General features: G+C 37.7%; 1 protein-coding gene across 1 annotated transcript in view; it reads right to left on the bottom strand.

The window, feature by feature from the left end:
• The window catches only part of MET (MET proto-oncogene, receptor tyrosine kinase), an 84,162-nt gene that overhangs the window by 12,267 nt on the left and 51,507 nt on the right, over positions 1-20,388 (bottom strand). Inside the window, exons 10-17 of the mRNA XM_028104916.2 lie at positions 19,011-19,229; positions 12,274-12,420; positions 10,529-10,685; positions 10,187-10,327; positions 7,057-7,287; positions 4,823-4,903; positions 2,781-2,962; positions 103-212 (exon numbers count right to left, since the gene is read on the bottom strand). Of these exons, the coding sequence (XP_027960717.1) occupies positions 103-212; positions 2,781-2,962; positions 4,823-4,903; positions 7,057-7,287; positions 10,187-10,327; positions 10,529-10,685; positions 12,274-12,420; positions 19,011-19,229 (1,268 nt within the window). The remainder of the gene's footprint in view (positions 1-102; positions 213-2,780; positions 2,963-4,822; positions 4,904-7,056; positions 7,288-10,186; positions 10,328-10,528; positions 10,686-12,273; positions 12,421-19,010; positions 19,230-20,388) is intronic.

The following is a 20,388-nucleotide window of genomic DNA, read 5'->3' as shown; positions in this document are numbered from 1 at the left end:
TGCATAAGAAGAGAACACATCCTCACTCGTCTTCAACAGTGGGAAACGGATTCCTCTTTGTCACTTAATTTCGACTGTGGGCACACAGATTCTTATACTTACATACAGTTTCTTGCAGCCAAGTCTCTGTGGACAAACTTTTTGCTTGCAAGATATTTCATGCCTTTGGCTACTTGAAGACCAAAGCCAATAAGATCTTTTACAGTTGGGTTCTGCAATCAAAGAGAATTGAAAATGCATTAAGCTAAGCATCTAATGATCTAGCTATGATCTCAGAATTCTGAAATGTTTATAAGAATTATCTTGTTTCAAACAGTAACTTGTCCCTTGTTGATGACAGCAATCATTTATTAGGTATTTATTATTTGCAAAGCACCAGGCTAGATGCCTTTGTGAATTTTGGCTAATCCTTATACACTTCTGTAGGGTGGATTCCATTTTCCAGATGGGGAAATTCAAGTGTTTTAAAATTATTCTGGTATGGTGGGGCCAACAGATGGAAGACCACTGCCATTGAAAAGATAGCTAGTTACAATTCCCAAGGGGAGGGGGCACGCCCACACATGGAAGCACCAGGGTTGGTCTAGGAGGCAGAGGGAGCAAGAGGAAAACATAGGAAAGAGCTTGTTTTGTGGTTTCTGAGGCAGGAGTAAGCAGATTTAGGATTGGCTAGTTTGAATAATATCAGCAGGTTCTGGGGTGTAGGGATTATCTGCAGTCGTCTAGTACCTGGCCCTGAAGTGATTAAAGCAGGTGGATAGTGTCTCAGAGTGTGAGAGTTCTTTAAAGGAGGTGATTGGGGTATGGGCTCTGGATTGGTTGGTTTGCTTATGAAAGAAGGAAGTTAAATTGTTTAGTATCTCTGGGAATTTGCTAGCTCTGGGAAGGGCAGGCCCTCCAAGGTCATCAGGGAACCAGAAGTCAGAGCATTAGAAATAACATGGTTAACCTAAAATTTGTATGGAACCACAAAAGACTCCGAATAGCCACAGCAATTTTGAAAAAGAAAAGCAAAGCTGGAGGCATCATGATTCTGTACTTCAAGCTATATTACAAAACTGTAGTCATCAAGACAGTATGGTACTAGCACAAAAACAGACACATAGATCAATGGAACAGAATAGAAAACTCAGAAATGGACCCAGAGCTATATGGTCCAACCAATCTTCGACAAAGCAGGAAAGAATACCCAATGGAAGAAAGACAGTCTCTTCAACAAATGGTGTTGGGAAAACTGGACAGCCACATGCAGAAGAATGAAACTGGACCACTTTCTTATACCATACACAAAAATAAATTCAAAATGGACCTAAATGTGAAACAGGAAACCATCAAAATCCTAGAGGAGAATATAGGCAGCAACCTCTTTGACTTTGGCTGTAGCAACTTCTTACTGATACATATCTGGAGGCAAGGGAAACAAAAGCAAAAATGAACTACTGGGACTTCATCAAGATAAAGAGCTTCTGCAGAGCAAAGGAAACAATCAACAAAACTAAAAGGCAACCAATGGAATGGGAGAAGATATTTGCAAGTGACAAATTGGATAAAGGGCTAGTATCCAAAATCTATAAAGAACTTACCAAACTCAATATCCCAAAAAGAAATAATCCAGTTAAGAAATGGGCAGAAGACATGAATAGACATTTTTTCCAGAGAAGACATACAAATGGCTAACAGACATGAAAACATGCTCAACATCACTCATCATCAGGGAAATACAAATCAAAACTACAATGAGATCCCACTTCACAGCTGTTGGAACAGCTAAAATTAACAATAGTGGAAACAGATATTGGTGAGGATGTGAAAAAAAGGGAACCCTCTTACACTGTTGGTGGGAATGCAAACTGGTGCAGCCACTCTGGAAAACAGTATGGAGGTTCCTCAAAAAGTTAAAAATAGAACTACCCTATGACCCAGCAATTGCAATACTAGGTATTTATCCAAAAGATACAAAAATACAGATTTGAAGGGGTACATGCACCCTGATGTTTACAGCAGCATTCTCAACAATAGCCAAATTATGGAAAGAGCCCAAACATCCATTGACTGATGAATGGATAAAGAAGTGGTATATATATATATACAGTGGAGTATTACTCAGCCTCAAAAGAATGAAATCTTGCCATTTGCATTATGTGGATGGAGCTAGAGTATGTTATGCTAAGTGAACTAAGTCAGAGAAAGATAAATACCATATGATTTTACTCATATGAGGAATTTAAGAAACAAAACAGATGACATTAGGGCAAAAAGCTGAAGCTGATGAGAAGTGACATATGTGGCTATGTTGGGGAAAGTGTTCCAGGCAGATGGAACAGCAAATGCACAGGTCCTGAGTTAGGAGAGTGGGTGGTAAGTTTGAAGAATACTAAGGGACTCATTTGTAATTAATTCTTCAGTGTTTGCCTTCTAGAGTTAAAACTCCATGTGGGCTGATCCTCATTCTGCCTCTGTGCTTTGCTGTTTCTGGCACATGGTAGGGGCTCAAAGATGATTAAATATACATATCAGAGGGATGGTAGATCAAGGCAGCTTGCAGGACAGGTAAGTATCATTGCCCCTGGGAAACCTTTCTAGTACCACTACCTTCCCACCAGGATAGGGGATCTTGAGTACAAGTGAACTGAATCAAGCTCTATATATCTGAATGGTGCAAAAATTTTACATGTGCTTCTTTAACTAAATGCTTTTAAAAAGGTTCAAAACAGGAACTTTTGTAAGACTGTCTGGCTGGCAGTTAGTTTACCAGTTAGTAAGCTTGGTAATATACTTACATGAGTCTCATTTCTAATGAAATTTCGAAGATCTCCATGTTTCATGTATGGTAGGACCACTAGCGGAGACCCCTCACTTCGAAGGCAGATTCCCAAGAGCGAGAGAACGTTTGGATGACTAAAATCTTTCATGATGATTCCCTCGGTCAGAAACTGGGAAACTTCTCCTATGTCAGTGATTCCTGAGAAATCCAGCAGTAGAGACATTAACGTCATTATGGACCAATAAACACTTTGTCAAGTTCAGATTGGGGGAGTTTTGGAATGTAAAACCACACGGGTGAATCTTGTCCTGATATCCCATCCTCACAGTGTTTTTTTATAATACATTTGAGTAAATGATGTTACCCTGTAATGTGCCTTCAAGTCACCCGCAAACTCTAGCAGTTAGTTTGTCTCATACGGAAAAAGGAGAGGGAAGCAGGCCAGTCCATTTCTGCAGTGACTGTCTAGGGCAGGGGTTGGCAAACTTCTATAAAGGGCCACACAGTAAATATTTTTTGGCTTTGTGGGCCATATGGCCTCTGTTGCAAATACTCAACTCTGCCAATGAGTGCGAAAGCAGCCACAGATAATTATCAATGGAACAATCATTGGGCCAGAGTTTTCTGATCCCTGGAAGAGGAGGGTTTGAAGACCAACTGTTGTCATATGGTATCTAAGTAGACTTTTCTGGTATAACAGTTTCTAATCATGTCCAGATAGAGATCCTGAGGGCCTGACACTAGTCAGCATTGATGAAAGGTTAATGACCTTTAATTTATTAATCTGACTGGTATCAGTGCCGGTGATGATATTTTTTTTTTACAATGCAATACATTCTGACACCTGGAAGTCCTCATGTGGATGGAATAGAGATTATGTGAATGGAATAGAGATTAATGCGCACCAGGGACAGATAAGGATTTCTTGCTGTTAGGATTGTTCTGAGTACAACGAGCAGTGGTGCCATCTTGTGAGGCAGATTTACTGACAGTCATTCTTAATCCTTCACTGTTTATATTTAGGTTTCATATAAACTGTCCCTTTAATTACATTGTGGTCAGACTTCCAACAAAATCAACCATATAGAACACTGCTCAGCATGGGGACTTATGTTAAAAAGGTTGAAATACTCTGGCAATAACTTATCTTAGAAGAAAACCTTTCACTTGTGCATTAATAGCTTATTAATTCTGATAAAAATTTGTAATATAGTCGGTTAACACTTTTCAGGCTACTGCAAATTATAAGCAGAAATTTAGCAATACGGGTAGAAAAGGCAAGCACACTGACTTGGCGTGTGAAAACTGTCAGCAAAGGTGGCGCCAGGAAAACTCTAGTATGACAAGTACATTGGGTTGCACAAGATTTATGTCTTAATTATGGCTCCAGGTCGTTAATAATCTTAGTTAATATCTGAAAGCATCCCCTGTTTCTTAAACAGAGTATACATTCCATTTAACCAAGATTGCCTCAATAACATCTAAAATTAAAAAAAAAATTCTAGCATTGAAAGGGGGTAAGTATCACTTGTTTAGGAAGTTCATTTATGTACAATACCTTATTCCCCCCAAAAATGCAGATAAATGAGATATTGCCGTACTTATGATTTTTCAGTTCCTCCTGGCATATTTTTCTCCTGTTTGTCTTATTTCATTTTTAAGTCTTTTTAATGAAAGTTGCGGTAAAAAAAATAATTACAGTAATTTCTTTGGGTAAAATGAGTCATTACTACTGTATGTGCCAACATGCCTCCAATAGTTTCCATAAATGTCACTTGCAAAACAAATATTATAAAGCCAAACACAGTTAAATGACACTTTGTTCATCCAAGAACATCATTTCTCCAAATTCTTATTTATGAAGGCTCTGAGAAATAATTTCTGAGGGAATATTTCAATAAGAATTTAGACCAAGCAAATTTTCAGGATTAGATCCCTAACTCCAGGAGTAGCTGATTTTCCCACAAGGGAAAGTATAAATCAACATTTTATTATGAACTATTTATTAGTTAGTAAACCATGAAAGGGTACTCCATTGTTAAATAAAATATCACTTACGATTCAAGGATTTCACAGCACAGTGAATTTTCTTGTCATCATTGTCCAACAAAGTCCCATGGTATACACACCCAAAATGTCCTACATGAAAGGGAATTTGGTTAGTGCTACATTACTTTTAATTAGGCAATTATCACTTGCAAAGCCCTTCATGATTTTTATTTCCTTCTTTTTCCTACATGGCAAAAAAAATGCATTGTTTTTTATACTACTGATTAATAGTACCACCGTGTGTGTCTGTAAAATATGTAGATGTAAGGTATTTCACCCTGAGATATAAGCAATATGATTATTTAATACATGGTAAAAAAATTTAGGTGATGTAACTGTTATTAAAGGCTAATATAGCAAAATATTAAACCACAGTGGACACTGAACACAGGAGTAACATCTGCCTCACAAAATAAATTTATTATTTTTGGGGCGCCTGGGTGGCTCAGTTGGTTAAGCATCCGACTCTTGGTTGCAGCTCAGGTCGTAATCTCAGGGTCATAAGACTGAGCACTGCACTGGGCTCTGTGCTGACTGCAGAATTTAAGATTCTCTCTCTCCCTCTGCCCCTCCCCACTGTGCACACTCGCATGCTCTTTCTCTGAATTAAATAAGTATTTAAAAAAAAGAAATTTATTATTTTTAAGGATCAGATAGTATCTTTTAAATGTGAAAATAAGGTTTTACCACATGAAGAAATGCAATAAAATAAGCTCCCTCTATTCCAGTAAACTAAACTGAAATAAAAATGTTACCATTAGAAATAAGATCAGCATTATAGAATAAGGATTTCCCCCATTAGTCACCGGTTAATACGTAATCCAGGTTGGCAGAAACTGAAAGCCAACTGGCCAAATGAAGCAAATTCATTCTGAGTCATTCCATCTAGTTCTCTTTGGCTTTAGCCACATCACTTTCCAATGGGAGCCTTTCATCCAGTGGCAGTAATTTTCCCCAGAGGTGCCAAACGTCTGATAGCTGTGTAAGTCACTCATTAATTAATTCATCCATCCAGCCAAGATTCCCTGAGTTCCTAGTATGTGAATGTCAGGGATTAATTTACCCTTTGGTAATGTAAAGATGAATAAAATAAAACTTATGCTCTTGAGGGCTCATTTTCTACTGGGAAAAACATATAAATAAATAATACTTAGTATTTACAGAATCATTAATGGTTACTACTTCCTAGGGGAATAATTGCCATTTTAGCACCTTTACTGATGAAAATTAAAAATTCTAATTTTTACGATATATAGAATTAGGACATAATTGGTGAGTCCACATTCTCTAAAACTGGTGCAATTTCTGGGATTTATAGGCTAGTAATAGAACTATGTATTACTCTGATGTAAAACAGGCTTGTTAACAGTGCAGCTACTATTCGAGAAGGGGAACGTGCTAAGGATTAAGATCTGGAATCTGTTATAGAAGAATGTGTGGGTGCTGTCACAGGAAAATGGGAAAGCCTTGTTTTCATATAAGGCACATTGTCCCATCAGCTTCTTCTGCATCATGCTGGCAGATGCCTGCTACCTTTTGCAGCACATATAGAATAAAAGGGATCAGAAGCCATTCAGTATCAACGGCAAAAGCTTTTTAGAAAAAAAGAGAAAAAAAGAGAAGAGCGCAGTTCATTTCCTGTCTTCTGCTTGCTTTCTTTTCCTGCTAAATATTTCCTCAACACTGTGTATGCAAGCTGTTATTGCTGCTCTGGCTGGCTTATTACAAATATTCATCCTCTTTGTATAAAGAAATTGGAGTGCATTGTAGAGATGATATATGTTGCTTCAGATCAGGGGAATGCTATAAATTCCATCTTTTGATGCTGTCCAGCAGTGTACAAACTGCTATAAACCAGGACTTCATAGAGTTAGTCACTGTTCTCAGGGTAAAGAAAGACTAGAGGAAGATATGAGTAAAAATATTGGAACTTAATGATTTTCATAAAGAAGTAAACTGCACCTTCCAAGAAACTAGAGTTGCCATTATGAAAAAGATGAAGAAAGAATGTGATTTATTTTTCTTATGTTTAGGAGATTATCAAATTGCCTCCCTGCACAGGGGCAAGTCCCCATGGATATGATTTGTAGGGCCCTATTTCTGCAGAACAGAAATCAAGTGGCTTGTTATCACTGCTCTGTCAGTTGCTTTCACCATTGTCTAAGCTCCTAATCTGCAAAGGCAGAAGATAAAATGCTTACTGGAAAATTGTATTTAACAAAAAGCTGAGTGGAAATACTTACCTCTTCCTATGACTTCATTGAAATGCACAATCAGGCTACTCGGCCCAATCACTACGTGCTGGACTGCCTGGACCAGCTCTGGATTTAGAGCACTGAGGTCAATGTGGACAGTATTTTGCAATAATGGACTGGATATATCAGAGTCCCCACTAGTGAGCATGGGGGACAGGTCCGTCAGAGGATACTGTACTTGTCTGCATGATCCATTCTGAGATGAGTTAGGAAACTGGTCTGCAAGATAAAGCAAAATTATTAGAGAACAAAGCGAAACCTCATTTAGTGGAGACTACAACAGGGCAACAAATTAAATTAATAATGAAGTCTGGATTTTATAATAAGGAATGGTAGTTTTGTTGTTGAATGAGGCTAGAAAGAGCCTTTACAAAGGAATTGGTTTAATAAAAATGATAATTTGGGAAAAGATACTGGCTTACATATACAAGAGTTGGAACAAAATGTGTATAAATTTTCTTTTAAATAAATTAAGCATTAACTTTGAAACCTTGTTTACTCTCATTTCCTTAGACATTTCTCTTTTCATATATAGCAAAAAGCCATGCTTGAGGTTTATTTTTTAATATACTATATTCTTAAGACTGGGAAGCAGCAAAAGTAGTTTGCTTTTGAGAGACTAATGTTTATTAATGGAACTAATTTGTATTGCTCAACATCTATATGGATTCCTGGCCAAGGAAAAGTATAGTATAGTGAAACTAGAAATATATAATGGTTAAAATTTCAGAATTGAAGGCTTTTAACATTACTGGTAAATTCTCCCCTGTGTGGTGATGATGGCAGATATAATGGGATCCCCCCATTCAGAGAAGGCTAGAATTGGGTTAGTGTGCCATACCCACTGCTTAATTGAGGGCACTTGGAAAGGGATCAGCATTCCTTCTAAGTTGATCTTTACAACCAAAGCTCTATTAGAGCCTCAGGCAAGGTTTTCTGCTTCAAGGTGAAGCTTTTTCATAAGAAATTGTGGGGCTGAAGATAAATTTCTTAGTGAGAAACAGGGCAGAGAAGCCACCAGGTGCTTTGCCCTTTCCACTGGGAATCCAAACATATCAAGGACAGGGCATCATATCTGCAACTGATGAAGATGAACTAGGCAGGGTGTTGAAGTATATTAGTATATAACATGGGGAGAGGCAAGAGGGTTTGGGAGGGTCCCTGTTGGCATTAAAAGATAATAGAGCTTGTTTGCAAATGACTAGGAAAGTCAGAACTTGAGAGGGGGCATAAAAAAAGTTGATGGTACTCTGACTATTCCTAACCCTGTTTAAGCATTCTTAGTATTTTCCATAGTGTACAGTTTGGTTAATATCAACTTGGCTAAAGCAGTAAACCTCAACAGTTGTTCCTCAAAAGGTTTGGGGGCCACTTATAGTTACAGTAACTAACTGGAGATAGGACAGATACATCCTTAAAGGAAGGATGCAGAACCTCAGGTGAGTACCCGGAATGTTGGATGGGCGAGGGAAGAAAGAAGCTTAGCTGGGTGCTGAGGTTCTTTCAATCCCAGAGTCAGGCTCTTCAAAACTTCCCCAGGGGAAAGAAATGCAAATAAGCCTCTCTGAGCTCATTTCCTTCACCTTCACTTTCCAAACCTTTGCACCTGGAGATCAGAGTTCTGAATTCTCAGGGTGCAGAGACTGAGAGAAATCCTTGGTGAGATACAGGGAAAAAAGTCCTCTCGCATAGAAATTCTACTGGCCCGTAGGCTAAGTTCAAACACGTGCAAACCCGAATTTAAACCAATGATGTGAGATTCTGTTGTAATGCCACAGAGAACTCTGGGTCTGCATGAGACTGATGGGGAGGCTGTCTCCACCAGACATAGAGAGGAATGCTGCGTAGCTGCCTCTTCATTAGATGCTGGCCGCGCATTCCCTCATTCTCATCTCTCATGACCTTCTTTTGTCTATTTTACTTTTCCGTGTCTTGAAAGCTCAGCTTCAATGTAGGAAAGATGATGAAACTCAAGCTTCTCAGGAATGTTGAAAGAGGTTTGTTCAGTAACAAGGTTGAAGGATTAAATGAGCTTTTTTTTAAAAAAAATACTTGTGAATTATAATGATCTCAGATTAGAGCTATTAAGTGTGAATATAAAATACTAATAGATATAAATTTCAAAGCTATAAACTGGGTTTGATTTGTTCATGTTGTTAAGGGCATGTATTTTCAAAGGCAACGCAGTCATGCGGGCAAAGACAATATTTATGTGTATCTCTTCAGAACTAATGTAAGCTTCAAAAACTGAGAGGCAGTGAGGGTTGAAAAAGTTAAAATATGAAGTGCCTCATTGCTCTTGTACTTGTTTTGATGAGCAATTTCTAGTTTTCCAGTATCCCCAACCACTTGTGACTCATTTTATTTGTCCAATGGTAAATATTCAACAGGGAAGTGCCTGTACTTGACTCACGTCCTGGAACTTCTAAAGATAAAGAAGCAGATACAATACAGACATTTTGCTTTTACCAGGAGACTTGAAATAAAACAATGTGAAATTCTCTGGTTAACCTGACCAGTATTAGGCCTAGTGTTTTGCAAAGCAGAGGGTGTTAACCACTCCTTTTTAAATGGCATAACTGAAGGTTTTTATTGGATAAGACTCAGAATGTATTTAAGTCCTGGAATGTTGGTGGGTAAAAGGCTGTGTACTGACAGCTCACTGAGAATCCTTTAAGGGGATACTAAAGGTATAATTTTAATGCTTGAGGATTCACAGGTTAAAAAAAAAAGTATCAGTGCCCACTTATATTTAAATAAATATAAGTTTTGTATCTTAAATCTTCCTGGGTTGTTAAAGAGAGCTTCACAACTCCTTAGCATTGAACTCAGATGATAAAGATCTTACCTTTGCTCAAATGGATTTTAAAATTAACATTTTTGTGAGAAGAAAACTTAAAGACTCTAAAGATCTAATGTAATATGTACATGAGTCCATTTAAAAATAAGAGCCATATAATTCTGTGTCAAATTAAATACTTCTTTGGCCAAAGAAGATGCAAATACTTCTTTTTTATTTTTATAAAAATATAAAGGAAAAACCAAAAATAAACAACAATGCTACAACCCACTGAGGTATATGTATAGGTATTTCTTAGAATGATAAACTGAAATATACCTTCTGGAAAAGTAGCTCGGTAGTCTACAGATTCATTTGAAACCATTTCTGTAGTTGGGCTTACACTTCGGGCACTTACAAGCCTATCCAAATGAGGAGTGTGTACTCTTGCATCATAGCGAACTAATTCACTGCCCAGATCTTAAAACAGAGAAAGAGAAAGAGCTCGTTAAAGACTTGGCTATCATGGGTCCCAGTAGACCTTGACCCAGTAACCAGAACTCATGGGTTTGTGCATTGCATATAAGACAACACACATGAATCGATGGCATTTTTAAACTGTAATGACTGTATACTTCAGGTAACTTCTCAAAGCAAATAGTAACAACAAAAAAAATGCACCTTTAATTTGCTTTCTCCTTTTCAGCCACAGGAAAAGCCCGAGTAATAATAAGACTATTAATGATATTGAGATAATACCAACAATCAATCCTGTGAAATTCTGATCTGGCTGAACAATTACTTTTCCAAGGACGGTTGAAGAAACTGCTTGCTTCCACTAAAAATGACAAATACAGAAAAGTGAGAAGTTAGCCATGACAAATACAAAATATACTACACAGGTTGAATCACTCTCATTAGACCCAAAGTACCAGCTGGTTATTAATGTCCTAGAAGTGGCATAATTGTCTCCAGAGCAACAAGATATTCCTCAATTCTGTTTCAGTGTTCAAATAATTAGGGGCTACTGATCCCTAAAGTACTTTTGGTTTGTACTTGTAACTAGGTATTAGGGATAAAAAGATAAATAAAAACCAGTTTTTGGTCTTGAGGAGCTAAATTATAGAAAGGGAGACAAACACATAAATAAGTGATAACACAGTATGAAATATACCTTGGAAATATGAATAATCAGTAAGAAACAGAGACCACAGGACATTCACTCTATCTTGAAGGATTAGGTAGGGGGCAGAGAAGACTTCCCATAAAAGGTAAATAATCACATGGAATAATAAAGTTGCAAAATATTTTTATTTCAGTTTTGAGACATAGAAGAAATCTTTGAGGATCCTTCTGGCTTTAACATGGTATGATTTTTAGGATTTATGGTCCTTCTGAATTTTAAACTCTGATATCATGATTCAGCCTTAAATTTTATAGTATTTTTGTACTTTCCCATTTCATAACTCTCCCCCCTTCCATTTTAAAACTTTTTAGAAGACTTCAGGAATCCTTTAAAATTCACTCATTCTTGGATAAACAAAATGTGGTATATCTATATGATGGAATATTACTCAGCCTTAAAAAGTAATAAAGTTCTGACACATACTAGAACCTGTATGAACCATGAAAACATGCTAAGTAAAACAAGCCAGACACACAAGGACAAATATTGTATTATTCCACTTATATGAAATATTTAGAATAGGCAAATTCATAAAGACAGAAAATAGATTAGAGGTTACTCAGGGCTGGAGAAGAGGAGGGAATATGACAGTATGGCTTAATGGTTCCAGAGTTTCTCTTTGGGGTGATGAAAAAGTTTTGGAATTAGTGGTGATGGTTGCACAATACCATGAATATAATTAATGCCACTGAATTGTACACTAAAAAATAGTTAAAATGGCAAATTTTATTTGTATTTTGCCATAATTTAAAAAAATTAATAAGGTAATACATCCAAAAACCACTGAGCTGTACACTTTAAATGTGTGAGTTGTATGGTGCAACATGAAAGAAGTTATTATACAATAGTTTAATTCCTATTTTACCCCTTCATGCATTTGAGGTCACTGTGGAGAGTGGCAGTACCAGGAGGCTCTGGCCTCCTGGTACAAAGAGGTGGGGGGAGGGTTTGGGGTGTGCCCTTATCCCTCCTGAGAGTTACAATAAATTTTGTCAAAAGTGGGGCATGCTGGAGAGGGAGTGTGCCTAGGAAGGACTTTTGAGATCCACCCTCTAAAGCTTGGGAAGGAGACAGTGCAACAAAAACTCACTAATTCTAAAATAACAACTAAGAATCGAGGCTGAGCTGATGAGCCAAAGCCAACACACAAATGAGCTTTAATGATTTATTTTAAGCCTGCAAGTGACATAATTATACTGGCATCTTTATTTACATCATGAGAGAAATGCAGGAATCCCACCTCTATATTTAGCTCGTTGTTCAATTTCAGCAGGTCATTGGGGACCTTGCATAAAACGGCTTCAGAATCCGAGTATATAGTCTCACAGCTCTTATTTCCAACTTTTAACACTTCACCTTTAACTGCTTCAGGGTCAATATCATTTCCCTGAAAGAAAAAAAGAGGTTGTTAACACTTCACAGTTTTGCAGGAATGCTAACAATTGTGAAGGAACATAAATATATTGCAAACATAGGCCATGTTGTTTGCCAAGACATATGATTTTATGATACTCATTTGCATGGGAATTTGGATAGTTGCAAGAGAGCATGATCATTTGGGGGCACTAATTAGGATTCACAGCATATAGCTTTTTATGATTTTTTTTTAAGATTTTATTTATAAGTAATGTCCACACCCAATGTGGGGCTCAAACTTACAACCCTGAGATCAAGAGTTGCATGCTCTACAGACTGAGCCAGCCAGGTGCCCTTATAGCTTTTCTATCAAACTGGATTTTAGAGCCAAGGAGAGATTTTTGTTCCACACCCTTCCATCCAATGACCTCTTACCCACAATCACCTTATTAATGTCTTTAGGGGGTATCAATGGTTGGCAAAAGGGAAATAACTTAGAGATTCAGTTGTTGCACTAACACTGCCTCATGCAGTGACACTGAACCTTGGCTCTACTTTTAGAATCACATTAAGAGAGCTTTACAAAATACTGATGCCTGGGTCCTATCTCCAGAGATTCTGAACTAACTGATCTATGTTAATATATTCCTTTTGTGTTTGAGTTGGGCAGTTTCTTTTCATCCTTCCTGCACAGCTGAATCTTACACATAAATAAATTCATTTTTACAGAAATTCCTGTGAGATGTTATATGACCCTCATTATGATTTCAGGGCATGATTACATTATTTTGAACACTTAGTTACATGAGGATTTAAAAAAAAATTTGCAACTTGACATATTTAGTTAACTGAATTTAAAAAATATCAACATTTTGTTGAAGAAACCAATAATTAGCCTTGGGAAAGAAGTGAAAATGTAGGCACAACTTCTCATATCAAGACTTAATAAGTACAGGGGGCGCCTGGGTGGCTCAGTCCTTAAGTGTCTGCCTTTGGCTCAGGTCATGATCCCAGGGTCCTGGGATCGAGCTCCGCATCCTGGGATCGAGCCCCGCATTGGGCTCCCTGCTCCACGGGAAGCCTGCTTCTCCCTCTCCTACTCCCCTTGCTTGTGTTCCCTCTCTCTCTGTGTCTCTCTCTGTCAAATAAATAAATAAAATCTTTAAAAAAAAAAGACTTAATGAGCACAGTTATTTATTAAAAGATAAAAGGATAATATATAGAAACATATTACTATTTTACTTATGGACAAAGAGCAGCCAGTAATAACTATAGTACCGCCACCACTTTGTTTTATGTGATCTTTAGTACTTGGCAAACCACTTTTAAATACATTGTCTTACATGGATTTCAATAGATTGGTAGGTCAGAAATCACTCTGGGGAAAGAAGGTAGAAGAAAATACTTCTTTCGAACATGAATCTGGAGTCTAAGAAAAAAATGGATAGAGACAAACCCTATCCTTCTATTTTCTAGATAGTTCTAGAGGCAGTATGTGTATGCCATTGAACCAGGTCAGCCACACAGGGCAATTCAATGTAAAAGCACATAAATCTAACAGGTCACTTTGGGGCTTCAAATGACAACTTGTTGGTTAGGTCTGAGGAAGGGTAAGGCACGCACTCACATATTGGAGGGAATTCAGGGAATGACAAAGAAAAGAGATTAAAGAGCTGCAGGGCTTGATTTATGAGGGAATGACTAAAATGTGTCTTGCTTGCTTAGAGGATAACGAAGGCTGGGGGAAGGGATGAACATACTGCATTTGCACTTCCAATACTCCTTTTAGGCACAGGTCTCCTTGGATAGTGCATAAAGGCTTCTCTAAAACAAAAACAGACCACTCAGCTAACACTGAACCCCTTTTCATTTGTGCCTAGTAGGGAACATACAATAAATGATGACATATAAGTAATTACTATCAGCTTTGTATGTGTAATTGTTTTCATAAAAGTCTACTATCCAAGATGTCACAAAAGGGATACTGGCCATCCACTATTATATGTAGAGGGGTCCAAGTCAGAAAAAAATAAAAATAGATATAGGGTACTTTTTGTCATTTAAAATAAACATATCTTGGGATGCCTGGGTGGCTCACTCCATTAAGCATCCGCCTTCGGCTCAGGTCATGATCCCAGGGTTCTGGGATCAAGTCCCACATTGGGCTCCTTGCTCAGCAGGGAGCCTGCTTCTCCCTCTGCCGGCCACTCTCCCTGCTTGTGCTCGCTAGCTCTCTCTGACAAATAAATAAATAATCTTAAAAAAAGAATAAACACATCTTTATGGAGTTGTGGGAAAAATGCATGTGTTTAGAACTTTTTTTAATTTACTTTTTATTATTTAATATTAACTATTATTAAATAGAAGAACATAACAATTGGCTCAGTTCTTCAGTCATTAAAATGGTAATATACTCTTTTAAATAAAGCAGCACAGAAAAAACTTTCTGGTCTTTAATCCCCTGCACACATACAGCAATTTAGAATTATAATTATCTCATTTTGTCTTGTAAAGACAGCTCCCTCCTCCCCCCTGGGTTGGTATTATTGTCATTCCAGCTTTACACATTCAGAACTAAGGTTCAAGAAGGGACTAGGTCAGGAAGCAAATCAAATTCCATTTGATCTACTGTGTGTTAGACACAATTCTAGTTACTGAGAAGATAAAGATGAACAGAGGTTTTTCTTTTCACTATACTATTAAAATAAATATATTTTCTTTTTTTTAAAATATTTTATTTATTTATTTGACAGAGAGATACACAGAGAGAGGGGAACACAAGCAGGGGGAGTGGGAGAGGGGGGAGTGGGAGAGGGAGAAGCAGGCTTCCCATAGAGCAGGAAGCCCGATGCGGGGCTCAATCCCAGGATCCTGGGATCATGACCTAAGCCGAAGGCAGATGCTTAATGACTGAGACACCCAGGTGCCCCTATAAATATATTTCTAAAGTGAAAACTTATTACTCCTAATGTGTTATGTTAGGATGTCCCTTATTCCTTTCATCTCCAACTCTGGCCAGGTGTGACACAGTGTTTCTATCTAGGATTCAGACCTGGGGACCCATGTCTGAGCTGGTTACAGAACATAGTGGATGGTGGCAGTAGGTAGAATTTCAAAAATAGCATTATATATAGAGGGAGGGATCTTACAAGATTTCATATATCCAGGTGGCCACAAGATTGAGTCTGGGAAAGCCAGCTAGAGCAGTGAGGTGCAAGTTGGTAGAGGACCCAGAGAGGCAACAGTCCAGGGAGGTTGGCAAGCAGAAAGTCAGCAAGCTGGTGGTGATAGGATCAGGAGGGGGAGATTTACACTTCCTCCAGAATATAGGAGCCCCTCAGTTTAGAGAGTAGGCAAAAGAACCCTCACAGAAGCCTTCAAAACTGAGTTCCACAGGATGTTAATAGGCATTTGCAGAAATTTCCTGGTCATTTGGGAAAAGCTGCGTGAACTAAAATTAAAATGGTTTCTTCACTGCCTAGGTGGGGCACCGTGAAACTGCTGATCTTCCTGTCCCCTTTTCCTGGTTCAGCTGACTTCTCCAGACTGGACCTCTCAAGTATCTCTATGACCATATACATCAATTTGCTCCAAAATAACATAAATTCCCAGGTCAGTGTCAGGCAGTCTTTGTTCCAGCATTACATATTGTACTTCTCTACTTTCCATAAAATATGCCCATGCACAGAGAGTCACGTAATAAGATAATAGGGAAAAGATAGGGTTTCTTTACAAATATATAAAAATCAATTCTGTTTAAAGAGTTTAGAGCTCTCTCATCTAAAGAACTGTATAGATATCTATATTCCATATGACAGAAAAGTTTCTCTATTATGAAAGGTATTTTGGTATACATTAAATGAAAGTTGATATGAAAAGCATTGTAATCTACTGTAAAGATGAAATTTGGAATCAAGAGACTTGAGTGTGAGATCTAGTTCTGCTATTTGCTCCCTAGGTAGCCCAAGACAAATCACCTAAGCTTTCTAAACCTATGTTTACTTATCTGTAAGTGGGGATAATCATTACTGGACCTCTAAACTGCACAGGTCTGAGTCTGAAATGAAATAATATATATCAAAGTACTATGTTAACTAATCTTCCACAAAAATGTGAGCTGCTGTTGACATAAACATGGTGCCCTGGTGTGTACTCCAAAGGAGATGTCTATTTTTGATGACCACTATCCACAATTGGTCCTGACTAACTTGGAACCTTGGCCATAAACTACCTCCCCCATCAATGGGATTTCTGGTTCATTCTGAGGAATGATTGATCCTTGGTCTCTCTTACATTCTCTTGATCAGAACTTGGCTGAACCTCTTGGTCATGGTATACTGCTGACTGAGGCAATTCTCACAACTAGGGCTGGAGACTATCACAATCTCTTTTTATTTTATTTTTATTTTGAAGATTTTATTTATTTGACAGAGAGAGAGAGAGAGACACAGTGAGAGAGGGAACACAAGCAGGGGGAGTGGGAGAGGGAGAAGCAGGCTTCCCGCAGAGCAGGGAGCCTGATGCAGGGCTCGATGTGGGGCTTGATCCCAGGACCCTGGGCTCATGACCTGAGCTGAAGGCAGATGCTCAACGACTGAGCCACCGAGGTGCCCCTCACAATCTCTTTTTAGCCAGGGAATTCCTGTATGCATGGCTGCTTGAGGACCATGAACTCCTCCTGGCAATAAGGAACAACTCTCTAAACACGTAATTCTCTCCATAGCTTTCACTGATGGAATACAAACCTACTTCACACTCATGTTTTGAACCGTAATTGGACAAGCACAACATGAAATAAACTGGCATCCTTTCTTTTGATAAAAACAGTCCACTGCATGTCTGGAAGAGGCCTTTTCTTTTTTTTCTTTTCTCATGCTTTGCTTTCCTTTGTTTCTGTCCCAAGAGAGGCAGAGGTTTTCATGTGATCCACTTTAGAAACCGATAAAGGGTTAAAGAGCTGTCACACAATCTTTCCTTACACCTTAGATTTCCTCTTATATATAAAGCAAATGGACTATGGGAGATTGAATGATGATACCAAAATAATCCCTCTAAATCATCCCTATTCTCCCCAAACTGCCACTCTGTGAGATGACAGATGTTATACCCTTGTTAGAGAAAAGAGTCATTTTGTATGAAGAGAAAAAAAGAAAATGTTTTGTGTCTATTTCCAGAGACCCCTTGGGCCCTGTTGGGAACAGCATCGAAAGGCTAAGGATGATGTCAAATCATGTTTTTCTAGGTCCAACAATTTTGTAGGACATTGAATAATGGGTATTTAATTTACAGAAAAAGTTTTCTCTTCTATATAAGACTGTGCTTGGAAGAGTAGATAAAGAACCATTTATTTCTAATCCTTCCATCAGAGATAGAGGAACAGAAAAATAGTTTGGGCATAAAAATATTTGCAAATATACCTTTGTTTTCATCAAGAAAAACCAAATGGAATCTTTCAAATGGCAAACACAGTAATTGTTGAAAGCAAAAGGTCACACTAGATTAGTTTTATTGAAAAAAAAAAGAAGTGATAAAAGCTCTTTCTCCTTTTCTAAAACTAATTAAAGAAGCAGATGAAAGAACTTTGCTGTGGTAAACATGCTGTTCACTGAAGCAGGCTCCCATTTAATTTCATGCTGGGCTTGCTTAATTATTGTACAAAACACAATTCGAGGTTAGTAAACTTATATGAGTATGAACGTGTGCATGAATTTGGCTGTAGATAAAATCTTGTTGAAAAAGCAGAAAAACTTCAGTAGAAATGTATTGTTACTTAGATGGAGATGATCTACAGGAACTTATATCTAAACAAGGACTATCCTATTACTTTGTATTTGTTCATATTGGCATCCAGGCTATCTTTCAGAGGAAAAATTCTGAATGTCTAAAACAACAATGGTGAAGGGTAAGTATTTTGCTGTTTCTAGTGACTGGGGCTACCGATAAAGTCTTGGTCATTTTGCCATTTTATTACCACTTGAGGTAAAGATGACTGAAGTGACATAAGAGAGTTGTATTCTAGTCCTTGTTTTGCCACTGTTCCATCACTTGTCAAACCACTTAACCTCTCTGCTTTTTATAGTGTTCTTTGTTTGCAACAGGCTGGGTTAGAAAAGATAATTTGTTATTCTCCAGTTGAATTACATTTAGAGGCTGCTATATTCCTATAGTAGAGGAAATCCAGCTCCATTTAGAAATCAGCTTAGAGATGACCATACTCAGATACAAAATTCCAAGTATTTCATGGAAGTACAAAACTACAACTGATGCATTTACTTTCATGGTTCTTACCTTTTATCTTATAATGAGCACATTTAGGTGTCCAGGGAAATGTATAACAGCAGCAGGATAATGCATTACAGGCAGCCTATTTAATAGATTGTGTCCCACATTTGCTACTTATTAATACACACACAGAAAGAATTTTTAAATGCTTCATTAAAAAGCAGTCCATGATTATACTTAACTTTTTGTCTTATGCCAAAAAGATTTGTTTTTTGGAGCTTAGATATTTGCTGATGTAGTATAAGATAATGACCCAGTACAACAATTCTATTCATACAGCTATGAAGTCAATTAAGTTCAAGTTGATGATTTCAGAGAGCATTTTTAAGCATTTCTTACCTTAATTTCCAGTACATTTTCATTGCCTATTGAGATCATCACTGGCTTTTCAAAAGGCTTAAACACGGGATTATGTACATAAATGAGATCAAAGTATTTGGAATGGATCCCATCTAACATGAAAAAGGCTTTGGTTTTCAGAGGGAGGTGCAGATTCAGCTGTTGCAGTGAAGGAGTTGTACAGCAGATTATCTCTGAGCTAGAGCGATGTTGACATGCCTATAGTAAGACACAGTTATCCACTTTAGACAGAAGATAGCTTGACAACATCAATAGCAACTTCCACAGTTCACTGTTTTAGACAATTAAAAATATATAATTTTTGAAAAAAATCTGCATTTAATTTACTATTGTTGAAGAACACATTTCTGGTAACATGATAGATGCAAAATCATTCAAACAACACAATCTTTAAAGGAACACGGAGCTTCACTGGCCTGGAATAAGCTATACTGATCGAACTGAAGCTGGCTGTCCCTCCATCACTTTTATTTTCCTTAAGATGACAGGACAGTCAGCTGGAGGGACTGCCTCTTTGTTTATGAAATACCAATGGCAGAATGAGAGCTGGACTTTGTGTGGTTAGAAGTCCTTGATTCACATCATACCTTTAAAGTAAGTTGTGAGAATCCAAGCAAAGCCCTTAATAGGAGACTCTGTCCTCAATCCTGAATTAAGATTAAAATGTTATTCACAATGTGTGATACTGCATGGTAAGTGCTTTGCCAACTACCGAGCACCAGACTGATGACATTATAAGTAGCTATGTAGTCAGGTCATCTTATTAGTGTGTTTCAAGCTATCAATTTCTGAGTGCCAGGTTCTGTGCAAAATACTTTATAGGTTGGTCTCATTTCATCCTCACAACAGTCCTAAGAGATAGGTGCTGTGATTTTACCCACATTTTACAGATGAAGAAACTAAGCCTTTTGAGCTAATGTCATTAGACCAGGTCACACAGCTCTGAATGGCAGAGTAGGGAACATAAATCCTAGGCCATTGGCTTGAATTCACTGCCTTAACTCCCATACTCTATGGCTTCTTGCTCACTCTATACTCTATATCGGTAGATCTTTTCTTACGCTATTTTACAAAGGCTCTGCTATTATTATTTCATGTACTTTTATCTCTCATTTCAAATCTTCCCCTTTGGAATTCTGATTTATGGAAGTTTGGAAAATGTGGTTTCCTCTTGATTGTGCTTAGACTAAACCAGCAACACAAAGTGGCACATTTGAGGTTAAATGGTTGCATTTTTTTCCCCCAAGGAAAAGACAAACAAGCAACAACATCCTTAGATTTCCTTTTCTTTGACAAGTAGAGTTGGAGATAAAACAATTACTTATGCCCACAATAGAAAAAGGACTCAGGATATACA

This window comes from Eumetopias jubatus, unplaced genomic scaffold, assembly GCF_037043125.1.
Source record: "Eumetopias jubatus isolate StellerSeaLion01/CBP00866 unplaced genomic scaffold, mEumJub1_p1.0 scaffold_14, whole genome shotgun sequence".
NCBI lineage: Eukaryota > Metazoa > Chordata > Mammalia > Carnivora > Otariidae > Eumetopias > Eumetopias jubatus.
This window is presented reverse-complemented; position numbering and strand designations above follow the sequence as displayed.